The following is a 15,576-nucleotide window of genomic DNA, read 5'->3' as shown; positions in this document are numbered from 1 at the left end:
ACTGATACTCTCATTTATAAAAAATCCAAAAATGAGTGAGTACAAGTGAGGCTATTACCTAAACCTTGTTTCAAAATATTATATAGGCATTGAAATAATATATTATGTTCACTTTTTGAATGGTTGTTCCAATGATGTTAAACCAATATAAACGAACAAGGAACCAAACTATCAGTGTATGACTCAGAGATATACAAGCACAAATATAATGAAAACATTTATATTTAATCTGTTAATTCCTAAGTAAAGTAATTTGCGATAATGGTATCTCTAACTCTTCTCCCATCCGATACAGCCTGAAACATCTCTCCCTTGGCAACCTCTTCTAAAGGTTCCGGATCCACTGCTGGTTCCCCCGCATCAACCGCAGATTATGAAGAACAGCACAGGCTATGATGATGCGGCTGACCTTGGCAGGCTTCGTTCCAATCTGTTAAAAACAGAAATTGGAGGAATAAATTGAAAAATAATGTTACATCAAAAGACATTGTTAAAAATGTTGTCAAATTTGTACCCAATGCTTGATGCAGAGTAAATAGTAACAACTCCTTTTTTCCCCGAGTGTAACAATTTACTAATATCTTATGTATTTCTTATGAGCTCTAACAGATACACAAAAACATATCTAAAAACGTTTAAATTGTTTTAGCTGGCATTCAGTAATGTATCAGTACTTTACAGTAATACGAGACAGTTGTGTATAATGCTGTTACATTGACTTGTTTAATATGTCAAAATCAGTTACATTTATTCATATTTAGAATATTCAGCATATTTTTCCGTCTATAAGTAAGTTGAATTTAAGAATTGAAGTGTGTCTATGGCATGCAAAAATAATGTTAAGCTATTTATAACTTTTTTCCAACTCTTAGACTTGATATGCCTAGAAATATATGATGATGTCAATTTCCATTAACAATCTTTGTTGATTAAATACATTTTATTTTATCATCTTCAATAAATTGTGTCTTAAATAATATAAACAATTTCCTTACATACCTCACCATGAAGGACATGAAAGGTTCGCTTCCAAAACCCGAAGGCCCTTTCAATACTGTTTGGTGCCTATGTGAGCAGTTTTGTACTTTTCCTGAGCTTCTGACTCTGTGAAAACAGTTATACATATGTTGATAGTTTTAATACTGAACTATTTTATTGGAAAAGTGTTAGTACTTAGAGAATCAAGGGAAATCTTTTTCATAATTATATGTGTTGAGTATATGCTTAGCATACATGAAAGTTGTTTTGTGTGTTTCGTTTTGTTTTGCAGTTTATGAAAAAAACACGGCAATTTTCAACCAAAATGTGTGTTTTGCTGGATACATAAGATATGTATCGATACATGTACCGGAACATGCAAATGCGACGTTGTATTAGACTTATTCTGCGGAGAAAACAGTATTCCTTGACATGTGCGTGCTAAACAACAGTTGTTCTAGAAGTTGTCCGTGTATAACAGCCATGTGCGTGCTCAACAGCAATCGTCAAAACCAATCGAAACTCAATTTTACCTTTTTTTACCTCCATTTTTGCCAGTTTCAATGCGTTCGCATGAACAACTGGTACTTAAACAGTACTAATTAGTGTGAAAACAGTTAAATTGTTGTGTACAACAGCAATTGACGGTTCAGGAAATCTCAAAATATTCCATGAGTAATCTCCACACTCAGACCAACGAGAGGGAAACGGTTGATACTCGATGAAACCGCGTCCGGCTGGCCCTATGATAGGCGTCATCCGAATAAAAACAAGTAAGTAATAAGGAAGATGTACCTGTTTAAACACTCAAATTTTCCATCTTATCGTGGCATCGGCGGCCATGTTTTCTCAATTCTGACCACGTGATTCCCCGCATTGATTCTTGGTACGTATGTATTGGTACTATGTTTTACCTTACTTAACTATAGATCGACTAACTATCGATCAGTATGCCGTTTTGCATTATCAAAATCAGCCACTACGAGAACGAATTTATATCACTTTACCATTACTACCGTTTTCACATTCTATACATAGATGGTGACGTCACTACGTTATTGTCAGTAAGGCCGGTGTGTACACAATTACCGTTTTGTGTTATGTTTGATGCATAAATCCTAATCGAGGATAATTCTGCAAGTTATATTCCGTATCAATACATATAGACTATAAAGAATTGATTGATATTTTCGAATCTACATGAATGTTTTTCATTGATCATAGCGTTTCTCTTATTAGATATATTTTTTAGCTTAATTTAGCCAGCAACGCATCCAATTAATTATGTTAAATGCCGCAAAACAACATAACCACATAAATGAATATTTCTTAATGTGTAAAGAACTGTGTCGCTATGCGTCTCGGGTGAGAAATGGTGAGTCATTAAAAATACATCACAATGTAATAATACACCATTAACCACATGCTATAACCATTAATGGGCGCATTATGTTAATATTCGTGAGATGACAACATAAAAAAATATGTACCCATGACAAATATCACAGTGTCTATTGCAGCATATACATAAAGAATTGTGATTTTGCATGCTTTTAATTATTTCGTCATCAATATTGTTGAATTTGGTTAATTATAAAACATGTTAAATATGCGTGCAATAAATATGCTCAATAATACATAACATATTTTTATTGAAGATTGTTGAATGTTATTGAAGTACGCGAGTAATTTTTGCATGCATTATAATGACCTAAGAGAAGGTATCGTTTTAAATATTTTATAATACAGCTACTTTTACCCTCTTTTTCCTTTACCTTTATTTGATCGATACGTGTGTGGTGAGGGAGCAACGACACAGCGTACTTGTCACTCGTTGAGTGGGAATATTTTATTTGTGGCATTGACCCCAACGCATAGTGTCCTGCCAAATTGATATGATCTATGTCACGAAACAGCTCATATTGTGCTTGTAAGCTGTGTCATGCGATATGAAGGAGCAAAATGGATAAAGTTGCCTTAAAAGGACACTGTCACAGATTTTGGCAAATACTAAAGTTTGTCTTTAATGCTTTATATTGATTAATGTAAACATTGGATCTTAAAAGCTCAAATAAAACAATAATACAATTAAAGAAATAAAACAAAATAACCCTCAACTGGTATCGAACTAGTGACCCCTGGAGTAAAAGTTCACTCGGTCATCCATGCTCCTACAATGAGTGATTCTCGTAGTGCCACAAAATATAAGGACAACATCAGAACTCTCCAAATTATTTAATCGTTTCGCGTTGCAAAGCTTTATAATTTTCAGGTTTTTAAATCGTCAATAAATGCATATAATGGGTATTTAAGAGCATGGTAACTGTTCAGTATTACTGTTTCCTCACAAATATCATAACTACCACGAAAATATGCGAATCTGAAACATTTTTTTTAATTTTGTCAATTAACCAAAACGTGAAAAGGTCCCTTTAAGTAATAAAGCTTTTTTATCGAGGAAAACATATTCTTTTCATAACACAGATCAATACGTATTAATTATGTATTCTATGACATGTTGAAATTATAGTAAATTACATGATGTTGTGCCTTCTGTCTTCGCGGATAAATTACTTTCTTTTGCATCTTGCGATGTCATTTTAATTATCAAGGTGCAGAATCAACGGGGTTTTCAGAGGTTTACACACGGGCTGGACAGAATGTAAACAAACCGTTAAGAACTATATATTTGCAAATATCTCAAGTTATTGAAATACATACGCGAAAATCTTTAGTACATAAAATATAGTTTATCTTGCAGTTGGTGCCGACATCTTATGGTACAAGAATAAATCCAAGAATACGTCTGAAATCGGTGACAAATTTTCACGTTGAGTGAAGAATATCCGTGCAGAACACAAGAAATTTTTGAACAAGAACACATGTTTATTAAATAAAGTAATTCTGATGTATTATACATTGCCATAAGCAGCATAACAATCTGTCTGTTATGCACTAGTGAAACTTCTTAAGAAAAAATGTTTTAAAAAGTTATTTGAAAAACAAGAACCACTTACCGGTTTGTTGACCTTCCATAAACGTGCAATTGGGAACTTCACAAAGTCACGTGATCTTGCACCCTGATTCTATAAGAAATTGAATATAGCAAATAAGTATTCATTTACCTTAATCAGACAAAACGTGACAAATCGAATACATTTAGCATAAAACAGCATCGTCACGGTCATTCAAAACCAGATTTTTTTGTTATAAATATTTAATATTCATGTCTGCTAAAATATGTATTTTTATAATTATTCAATGTGGTTCCGGGGACACTGTTCTCAAGCGATGGAAATTATTTATTAGAACTATGCTCATATGTACATGAGGTATCGCTACTTGCGTGCGCCCTAGTTGTAACCGCATTGTAAAAGAGGCAGTCTACAGTTTTTAAGCCATATTTGATCATTGGCCCCTTAAATTCCCTTTATTTTAGGTGTATAGCCTAACAAAATTAGTTTTTTGACTCCAGAATCTAAAAGGTAAGTACAAATGGTAAATGTTCTAGTAATTTCACTTGTTTTCAGTAATTCGAAACTAAGTGACCTGGATTTAAGTCAACATTCTGCACATGCTCAATGAAAAGTACTTCCTGATTGAAGCAGCCAACATTTGACAGATTTCAACAGTGAGTTTGGTTTAAACAATATTTATTTGGCTATTCATATACAGCATGTAAGCAATATAACACAATACAAACATACTTACAACTTTCTACGAAATATGCTTAACAAAAGTACTGCGAAGTGTAAATTGACAGAATTGAGAAAAAAAAAGCTCGAAGCTTATGCTAAGTCTTTCTTCTGTCCTTTGATGATGGTGCTGATGAGGTGTAAACAATTGAGCATATAGCTACAATGTACAGAATGTCGAAACAATGAAAAGCGAATAATGTAAGTATAAATAAATATACAGTATCGAACTGAAAAAGGGATAGGTGAATTAATACAAAAACGTAAGATGATGTAGATAGTGAGGGAATGATATTACGTTTGTATACATCAGCATTATTAATGGATAATAAAGGATGAGTTAAAAGTGACAGAGTTATCGCGACTTGAGAAAAATACGATAATAAAAGAAACAGTTGCAGGGCGGGGCATCGTTAGCAGGTCTGTTCTTGAAATGGGGCTATGCTAAAATCTATGACTACCTCGGATGAAAGACTGAACATGTTTGAAGATACGTAAATTGTCTTCGTATTATCCGTCTTTGACACCAAAGAGAAGTAGTTGTAAGGTTATGGGTTGAAAACTGGAAATATTGTCAAATAGGATTGCTCTTTTTTCATTATAAATTGGGCAAGTGTAGAACAAGTGATAAGTGTCTTTGATCTCCCCACATTGAAAATATGGATTTCCGAGATGTTTTTCGAGTACAAATGTTCATTTAAGTTGCTGCAATGCATTCGCAGACGTGCATGAAGGACATTCAGCGTCCGCTCGCCATCGTAGTAATGCATGGGGATTTTTTGTTTGTCTTTGTTTAGATTTGCTTTGAAGGTAGAAAGAGAAGGAGAAGATCTAACAGATTCAGGTAAGGCGTTCCATAGGTTTATTGTTGATGGTAAGAACGATCGTGAAAAAAGCTGTGATTTACATTGAATGCTGCATATAATGTCGGAATTACGAAGTCGATATGCCGTTGTTTCACCCACACTAGAGGGGATAAGTGCAGACAAACATGGAGGTGATAGAGAATTATAAATCTTGTAGTAAAGAGTAAGCTTATGTTTAGTTCTCCTATGTTTTAAGGGTTCAAGAGCTGTTTCATTGTACAAATTCTGCAGTGATGTTAGACGTGTTCCCCCACTAATTATTCTTGCTGCTTCCTGTTGAATCTTTTCAAGCTCAATTTCATCCTGTGCAGTAATATTATCCCAGTCTACATCAGCGTATTCAAGAATTGGTCTTATGAATGTCGTATATATAGTAAGAAGGGACTTTCTATCGAGGATAAACTTAAAAGATCTCATTTGATTTATTCTCTGCCATGCTTTATTCTTAATGGCTTCAATGTGGTCATGCCAGGAGCATGAGTTAGAAAAGTTCAAACCTAGATGTTTATGAGACGAAACCTCATTAATTGTGCAGTCGTTAAGGAAAATCGGGCTGTTGTTTTTTCTTGATATTACTAATGATTCGGTTTAAGATGGATTAAAAGTAGCCAACCACTTATCGGCACAAATAGATTTTTACAAGATCAGCGTTGAGTAGAGCGGCTGCATCAACCGGATTGTCGACAATTATATAAAGCATGGTATCGTCTGCAAAAAGACGAACTGAACAGTGAATATCTCGCACAACATCGTTAATGTATACAAGAAAAAGGAGAGGCCCTAATATGGACCCCTGGGGAACACCAGCGTTTAAAGGCAGTGAGTCCGATTTACACCCGGAAATTACAACACACTGTCTTCTGTCATTAAGATAGTCCTGTAACCAAGATAAAAGATTGTCCGAGATACCACAGAGTGTTAGCTTATGAATTAGCCCTGCGTGCCATACTCAAAAGCATTAGAAATGTCACAGAATACCGCTCTAACCTCTTTGCCCTCATGGAGGGCTTTACAAAAAGAGTGATAAACCGAGACTAATTGGTTGACAGTGGAGTCTTTAGGTATAAAACCTGACTGAAATGGGGTTATAAAGTCAGAAACCCTTAACTGTTTAAAGATGTACTTATGAAGAATTCTTTCAAGACATTTACTTACAACGCTTTGGAGTTATATTTGTCTGTAGTTACCTACATCCTGAGGATCTGACCTTTTTATAAATTGCACATACATTTTCTTCTTTCCATCTCCGTGGAATCCTACCAGTATTTAGTGAAAAATTGAAAAGATTTTGAAGTGGACCTGAAATTTCAGCTGCTATGCTATGCTATTTAATTGGTCCGGTCCTGAGGCCTTCCCAGTTTTCATAACTTTGATAGAATCTATGACATCTTGGCGAGAAATTATGAAATCTTCTAAGACGGGGCAGTGTGGATTTTGGATGTTTGGGATGTGAGTATGTGTATTTGGTATCGTCAGGTTAGATTGTGATTGGAAGAATGAATTTAGGATATTTGCTTTATTAAGAGGTGACTCATAAATGGTACCATTATGAATTAAGGGAGGCAACTCGTTATGTGAGGTGTTTTTATTTGTAAAGTTTTTGATGATTTTCCAGAAGTCCGATGATGAATGCTGTTGTTCGCGTATCATTTTAGCAAGGTTGTCGAAGTGAAGTTTTTTCGATGATCTGACGAGATTATTAACAAGGTTGCGTTGTTGGCGATAAATATGCCAATGTCTGTCTAAATTTGAGGCCTTGGCTTTTCTGTATGCATGTTTGCGGCGTCGTTTTCCTTTTGTATGTTTTTATGTAACCATGGAGGATCAGCTGTCCGTATTGTAACAATTTTAGATGAGATTGTGGTATAACAGAATGAGATTAGTTGACCTGTAAAATTTGACGTATATATGTGAATATCATTGTTGCAACAGTCATTCCAATCGAAGTTTTGCACAAGTTGACGTAATTTAGTATAGTCTCCATCTTTGTATCTCCATATTTTACGTTTAAAATTAGACCCAGCTTTTTTTGAGGTTGATGACGCAGTAGACTGGACAATGATAACGAACTTGTTGGTGAAGAAGGGGTTCGCCAACGCCCCTGTGTAACACTGTTAATGAAGATGAGATCATAAAGAGGTCAAGAATAGATTCGGAGGTTTTAGTGAAATGGGTAGGTTCGTTGATAATCTGGGAGAGATTATACTGTAAGAGAATAGAGTCCAATTTGATCTTACCCTGGGATTTATTTATGTCGAGATTAAAATCACCTGTAATTATAATGTTTTCGATACCTGTGTCAACGGCTAGTGATATTGAATTGTGTATGCATTCTAGTAAATAAAGACTAGAGTTAGGTGGTCTATAAAAACAGCCGAATAAAAGTCGCCTTCCCTTGATGCGTAATTCAACCCAAGAGCATTCAATATCGTCAATGTGTAAGTCCGGTCGCTCAGTGGCAAAAAATTCAGATTTTACATATAAGAGAATTACTTCGTGGGGATCGTTTGGTCTATCCCTTCTAAACGGCGTATGGTATGACGGGAAGAGTAAATCGGCAGTGTCGACTGTTGGACTAAGCCAAGTTTCAGTAAAGGCTAGAATATCGAAACCATTAAGGTCTGCAAATGGAATATCTTTCTTGGTGATGAGGCTCTGTACATTGTAGTGGACCCTTTTAAGATTATTCGTGAATGCATCGGATATTGATGATGAGAAAGAAGTACCAAAAGATGAGGAAGATATACCAAAGGAGCTGTCAGGTCCAGGATTTGGATGGACATCGCCTCCTCTAAGAAGTAAGGCTGCAAGCCAGCACACTAGTTCGCACATGTTCAATTGTTTAAGACCTTTAGTTTTCATAGTGAGGGAATGCAACAAACCTATCCTCATCCTATATCAACCTAGATCGGTGTACATTATGTAATACCCGGATAGAAGAGATACTTGGATGAGGAAAAGCTAACATGCGCCCGACCCGCAAGAACAGAATATGAGAAAGAAGGAGTATTCGAAGGAGAAGAATAATTAAAATAAGCAAGAAAATTGCTCATGATTAATGTGTTTAATTGATTTTACAAACCTTTTTACATATAGGTGTATGTTTGGTTGTCTAACGGATGAGAAAAAAAAATTTGTGCTAGTATTTAATGATCGAAAAAGAAACATATTTTTATATTATTTTCAATAATGTAAGCAATCTGAAAGTGGCAGTCAGACCAAAAACTATAACGATCTCTTCATAGAGCGTGTTGTATACATGTTTGCCAAAGCGGCGTGTTAACAGGGTCGTCATTTAAAGAGACAATACATGCCATTAATAGTCAAGTAAGCATACTGCAATAGAAGAGATAATCGATTGGAAGAAGGTCTATTATCAATTTATTTCTGTAAACAAGCTGTTTTGTGTTGAACAATCAATTAAAAATGATGGTCAAATGTTATATTTTTTATATGCGCATATTTGAACGCTTACTTGTATACTGATCACAAAAATAAATAGAAAAATACAATGCTCCTTTAGCTTTATGGGCGTCAGTGTAGGTAGAAAATGCACGATTTTCGCAAGCTAAATTAGTCAACACATGTGCACCTGGAGTGTGTCGACAAATCGTACGTTACAAATAGGCAGTTGTTATCGGCGTGTGTTTTGTTATTCGAATTGAAATCATCTTAATGGATACCTTTTTAAGAGTGAATGTTGTCTCTTTAAATTAAACGAGTATGTGTTTGCCAAAGTGTAGATGAGCGTAGTTAAAACTTGTGGATTTATAAATTTTCGGATAAATTATCGGTTGGTGTGGGCTTGATTGCTCGCCACAATTGAAAGCAGCATCATGATAGATGTGAACAAGAATTTAGTTGGTAAGATCTTGATTTTCATAATAAAATGATAGAATGCCACGCGGTAATTAGGATAGTCTGAGGACAGCTAGTTATTTACGGTAGAATGAAAGACAGTAATTTGATGAAGCATATTTTAAAGATAGTTTTGTGGTAAGCGCAAATATTTGAAGATGATGCAACTATTTATATGACTTGTGTACATGTTAAGTAAAGATTATGCATTTTGTAAGATATCTGTTGGCAGTGTTTATGTGTGTACATATTTGGTAAATGTTGTACAGAAAGCATTTGTGGATATCTGTTTACAATTTTTTCATGTCATAATTTGTAATATCACTAATATTTGAATTATAGTTTATGTGAAAAAAGGGGGAGAAAAGCATAATTACTATCATAAAATGGACTATGCTCAACTAAATTGTAATTTTAACATGGTATGGCCATTAACCTAGATATGGTATGAGGCAACAATGTAGTATTGTCTTGCACATTGATTACATTTGGTTGGTCATGGCAAGACATTGAGTCTAAACAAGTATAATTATTTACCAATCAAAGTTCTTATGACTTCAGAGTTTGTATAAACAGATCAAATGGAGCAGGGGGCCGTTTTACTAACATAGTTACGCTAGCGTAAGTCTACGATTTTCGTAATTCCTTGCGTACGTTTGAAATTTTTGCGCCAATGCGTTTTACTAAAAAATGCGTACGTAAGCTTTACGTAAGTTTTAACGCAACTTTACGAACAAAAAAAGCATGCGTAAGCATTCAGTATTTTCGTAAATATGGCCGCGTTATTTCCGAGAAGGAACGCTCGAAGGAGAAATCCAAGGATTTTAGAGATCGACCAAACTATCTACATGTTCTGACAGAGCAAGAAATACAGCGAAAGTATAGACTGTCAAAAACACAAATCTACACAGTGCATGAATTAATTAAGGACGACATCTCGCCGCATTGAAGCAGAAGTCACCCATTGTCGTCAATGACGAAGGTAATATAGATTAACATATTTTGATTTTGTTGATTTGACAACTTGTAAGAGTGACAGTTTGCCTATGCATTTAGAAAACGTGCGTGTCAATAGCGCTTGCTTCCCCTTGTGGCGTCCTTGATATTGTCAACCTTTTATGAACATTAAATAATGCGTTTTTTCTTTTTGGAACTGAAAACGCTATTAAAATACACAAGTATTCTTTTATTTTGTAAAATCTATTATTTTCGAGTGTTACTGAGTTTGTAGAACGCAATATTAACTGGATATAAGGAGCTATTACTGTGAAAAGGATTTTCATCCGAAATCTGTATCCGAATAGTGATTCTCATCCGCATCTGTTTGGAAAACATTCTTTGACAAGTTACCTATGGAATATGCCAGTGTTTGGTATATAACCTTGTTGAAAAGAAATTGATCTCTTTGATCAATTTTACAAAATGCATTAAGTTTATTTTATCAGATAATGGCATGTTAATAATGTAGCTTGTTGTGGCATCCAACAAAGAGAATTTCACAATGCAATGGAATTAGTTCACTATGGTTTGAAATCTTTTTTCGGACCTCTTCTACTGTCCTCTCTTCAGCTCCCAGTGCGTTTATTCTGCATGAGATAATGTTTACATACGTTTAGCATGTTACAGCTATAGTGACATTTTAATAAGCTCTATCCTTAATATGGTGTTTTTGAGCGTTTAAACACAATAAGTAAATGTCACGTTGTGTTTTTTTTTAAATCTAAAATTGCGATCATTGTTAAGTTTCAAAGAAAATAAAATAGTGCGCTTTATGATAATTATGTTCTGTAATCTTTCCCAACGCAAGATCCTTATCTTTTCCAGATAATGTGGATGAAAAATTTCCGCTAATCAACGCATGCTGCTCAATGTAAGCAGCTGCTAACACCTCCGTTTCAATTTTTGTCCAATTCGATTTCCTTTTTTCTCTTTTCTTTTCATTAAGCGTTAACGCATTCATTGTGAAAAGTAACAACTTAAACAAGTGCAGACGACACTAGGTGACAACACACTTACATAAGCAGATGGGTTACATAAAACAACAAAGTAAAAATAGTATAGTTTAACCGTCAGAGTTGTTGTTGTTTGTTTACATGTTACCTCCAAGTTGGAGAGTTACGATCATTTTTTTCACGTACGTACGATGTCAAACTTACGCAATGTTAGTAAAACGCACTTACGAAATGCGTACGTTATTCGTAACTTGTCAACTTACGCCAATACTTACGCAATACTTAAGTATTGTTAGTAAAACAGTACCCAGGTGCCAAGAGCTACCTAGACCACTACGACTCATAGTTACACAGTTATAAATGAGTGCTAGAAAATTACACAAGCAATAAGTATGAACATCATACATGCATGTCACTTTGTACAAAGACAAAAATAGCGACAACAACAAAGAAACAAGCAATTAAAGTACAATCTAGCCTATTAAGACTTATTATAACACAGTTATATATGAGTGCCAGAGAGTATATGAGCAATAAGTATTCACATGCATAGAAGGCATATCAATTTGGGATCATCCTTAAGTGTTTTGGTTTTTTATTTGTTTTATTTTATTATGTTTGTTCTGTGGTAGAGCACATTATGGGCTGTGTTTTTGTTTTAATTGCACCCTAAGCTTAGCAGACAATGCACAGGCTAATGATTTTGTTGTTGATCGCTTATTGTGATTATTTTGATAATTAATGACTCATTTGTGACATAATCTTGTTATGAAACAAGAGATGGAAGTGAATCAATGATTTGGATTATGAACATAATTAGAATATTAGGATAAAACAATCTTGGAATTGGAAAACGATACCTGTGTTATTTAATTCTCATTAAGGTCATTGCTTGTGGCAATGTATAAAGGGATGAGTGAGTGTAATGATGTTTTACTGTGCTTGATATTTAACATGTGCATGATGACTGTTACACATGAAGCAATTGTATTATTGTCTCGAAATTGGTTTATCAACAAACGGTTGACAATTTATTATCGGTTGATCACAATGTAAACATGAAAAGATATTATTTCTATGCAATTTTAATCATATTTGAGTAAAAAGGTCTGGAGAACAAATTAAAGTAATTGCTTTCAGTTTATGTAAATTAAGTAGTTGCTAATAAACAATATTTGTATTATTTGGCCAATAAGCTAGCAATTTAATTGGTATTATGTATTTTCCACAGCATTGATAGAGCTGAGCACATTGTCATAATATAGAAAATACATAAATAGCATAACTTAAAGTAAAAACTTGGAATTGCATTGATCATATGTACTAACTTAATCAGGTTCAAAATATTGATAATATTATTTAGAAGGATAAGTTTATATAAATAGCTCCTTAAATAATGATTGCATTATTGAAGTAGACAAGCCACAGTGGTATCATGTATTTACATCGATTTACAGTGGGTTTAAATAAATGAGCAGCGCAAAAAGTTTAATGGCAATGACCCATTATGTTTGGCTCAGTTTGATAGCATTTGCTGTGATAGTGCAAAGCATGTTGTCGACTGTGTGCGTAATCCAATCCGGAAAAATAAATGTGATTGCCGGGTTTATCTAAAAATGGGTTTTTTTACGGGCAAGTTCAGAGACCCCCGAAAAGGTCTATTGTACCCCATATATCAATTTAAAGAGCATTTTATGCATTGTTTCGTTCTTGTTCAAGCTGTTGATGAGCTGCACTGAATATTATCTATTTTCAGGTTGTGACTGGAGGACTTGTTTTGAGGGTGTTTTGAAGACCAGTGGTTGTCGGCCTGGGGATTTTTAAGGAAACTGTAGACTGCCTCCTAATTTTCTCTTTGAAATGAGTACGTGTAAAAGGGAAATAGCACTGATATCGTGAGACGCCATCATCAGCCAATTAAATTGTATATTAATAATACATAACATGTGTTTGATACAATCTTACAATCATACAAATTAACATATAAACATCTTTACTTACTGCTTTATAGGCACATAACAATAATCAAACGCATCTATTAATGTATGACAAACTCTCTTCACCGACTGTGTTTGAAAGACTAATGTATCTCTACAAAGTTGCAATAGTTGTTAGTGTCATATAAAAGAAATATTATTAATTAACGACTAGAAGATCAAATCATCGTACATACTAATTCTATATCGTAGCAGCAGGTTTGTAACGTAAGTTGATTAATAATAATATGATCAATTGCTATATTTATGGATATCATACTTTACGTATCTCACAAATACACTCGAAAACAACATTCATAGAACACTTATTTTCCTAAACATTGGTATGTTCAGGTATTATATAACGATAATGATATTTTCAAGATGCCGTTAATATATAGTTTTAATTGTGTATTACTAACCTTCCAATACCCAAGCAATTAAGCGAGATAAGCGCTTATATTAATGCTGAACGATATCTTGAGACAATTTGCAAAGATATACATCTGTTTTAATCTAACGTAGACTTCCAATATTTCATTATGTTCGCCTTTATGTTAACGCACATTTAAAATTTATTTATTTTACCATTTTTGTTCTCAACGTTCATCCATTTCATATCCGATAACCAAACTAAACCATTTGACCGAGCGATCCATTTGCATGCGTAATATTTGACATCTTTCTTGAGGAAGCTCGATTACGTTGTGTAATCAAAGACATATTTATCCATTTTTCCCTGTCCTCGTTTGAAGTGAAACATTTGCAAAAGGTTGCAATGAATGTATCTCTAAATTGCTTTGACATCGAACAATACAAAACAAAATTTACACCACTATTCATCAATGCAACAATATCCAAGATATCCCCAAGAGGGTCATACAGCTCACTATGGAGCTCACCCATAAAGATCATCAGCAGCGTCATGATTCCGTGTGGCAGCTCAACTATCAAGAATAGAATTACCACTGCCAAGAGCATTGACGTCGTGCGGTAGTGTTCGTGGTGCTTCTCTACATCATTATTACGCAGTCCTTGTGATTGAATCTGCTGGTGATTCTTGTACGCCTTTCGAAGTCCCAGGATCAGCATGATGGTGAGAATTGTCAACAGCACACATGGGACTAGCTTGATTAATATTGACTGAATCCAATAATTCATATCGAATATGTACAAATAAGGCCCGTAATTGCGTTCTTCAAATGTATAAACTGTCTCGTTTTCTCCACTTACGGTATTTGTTATGTTAACTCTTACCCAGTAATTGGAAATATAGTTTGGTATACACAACACCACAGCCCCTATGTATATTATCAAAATAACAATTTTCGCGTGCCTTATACTGCAATACTTATTTGCTCGTGTAAAAAGGAAAATATAGATAAACCGAAACGTTGCGAGCATTATCGTTAGCCAAATGGATATCGAATGCATGCTTAAACTGAAATTAGCGTGAAAAAGCAGATAAAACATCCATCCGTATGTCCTATTATGAAATATTGACGGCATTCCCTCCTCTTTAAAAACATAAAAGGGTATTGCAAATGTAACGTATTCAACCATCGCACAAAGATCCGCGACGGCCAGCCACAACAGTATTATGTTTGTGGACGTTCGCATGTGCTTTTTATTTAGCACTACGATATTTGCGATGTTTGCTAGAATACCAACCAAACACACAGCTGTGCTGAGGTAACCGTGAATATTTGCGTAACTTGACTTCAACTCTTGAAGACGAGTATACGTCGCCACGTCTATATATTTTGGCGTTGACGTGTACAGTAACGTTATGTTTGTAGAGTTCTTCAACGACTCCATTTGCGACATCATCGTTTGAAAGGTTTACTTGTTACTACGGAAATAGACACACACACGTAAACGCCTCAGCCGAATATCCAATTATTTATTTACCAGCTGATGATTCCAAAAGACTTTGAAGTACGGATAAAACCATCCGTATTTATTAATTTACGCGAAGTAGTGTCTTTCAATATTTAATACGTTTACATGATTCAGTTTTTCTTCTTCTGTTAAAGTAGTCCCACAGGAACACAGCAACACAGCAAGAAAAGCGTAAATACATTTTTAGGCATCTGCCGTTTTTTCACATGCGTCCAGAAATATCTCTGTCTGTCCACTTCCGTAAATAGTGTCCGTCAATGAAATATTACCCACGTTGACATGATATTGGATGTCGGTCGAGATGCTGCCCGTTTTAACACTGATCCACCGATTCCCTGTAATTTGTCTT

At 34.7% G+C, this 15,576-nt stretch overlaps 1 protein-coding gene across 1 annotated transcript; it reads right to left on the bottom strand.

Moving 5' to 3' along the window:
- Positions 1 to 13,550: 13,550 nt before the first annotated feature.
- Positions 13,551 to 15,236, bottom strand: LOC127842783 (G-protein coupled receptor dmsr-1-like). Its single transcript, XM_052372494.1, has one exon. It carries the CDS (start codon positions 15,153 to 15,155, stop codon positions 13,959 to 13,961), a length of 1,197 nt encoding a protein of 398 aa, XP_052228454.1. The 5' UTR covers positions 15,156 to 15,236; the 3' UTR covers positions 13,551 to 13,958.
- Positions 15,237 to 15,576: the final 340 nt, after the last annotated feature.

This window comes from Dreissena polymorpha, chromosome 8 (genome assembly GCF_020536995.1).
Source record: "Dreissena polymorpha isolate Duluth1 chromosome 8, UMN_Dpol_1.0, whole genome shotgun sequence".
Taxonomy (NCBI): Eukaryota; Metazoa; Mollusca; class Bivalvia; order Myida; family Dreissenidae; genus Dreissena; species Dreissena polymorpha.
The sequence above is the reverse complement of the archived record's forward strand: the minus strand, read 5'-3'. Positions and strand labels throughout refer to the sequence as shown.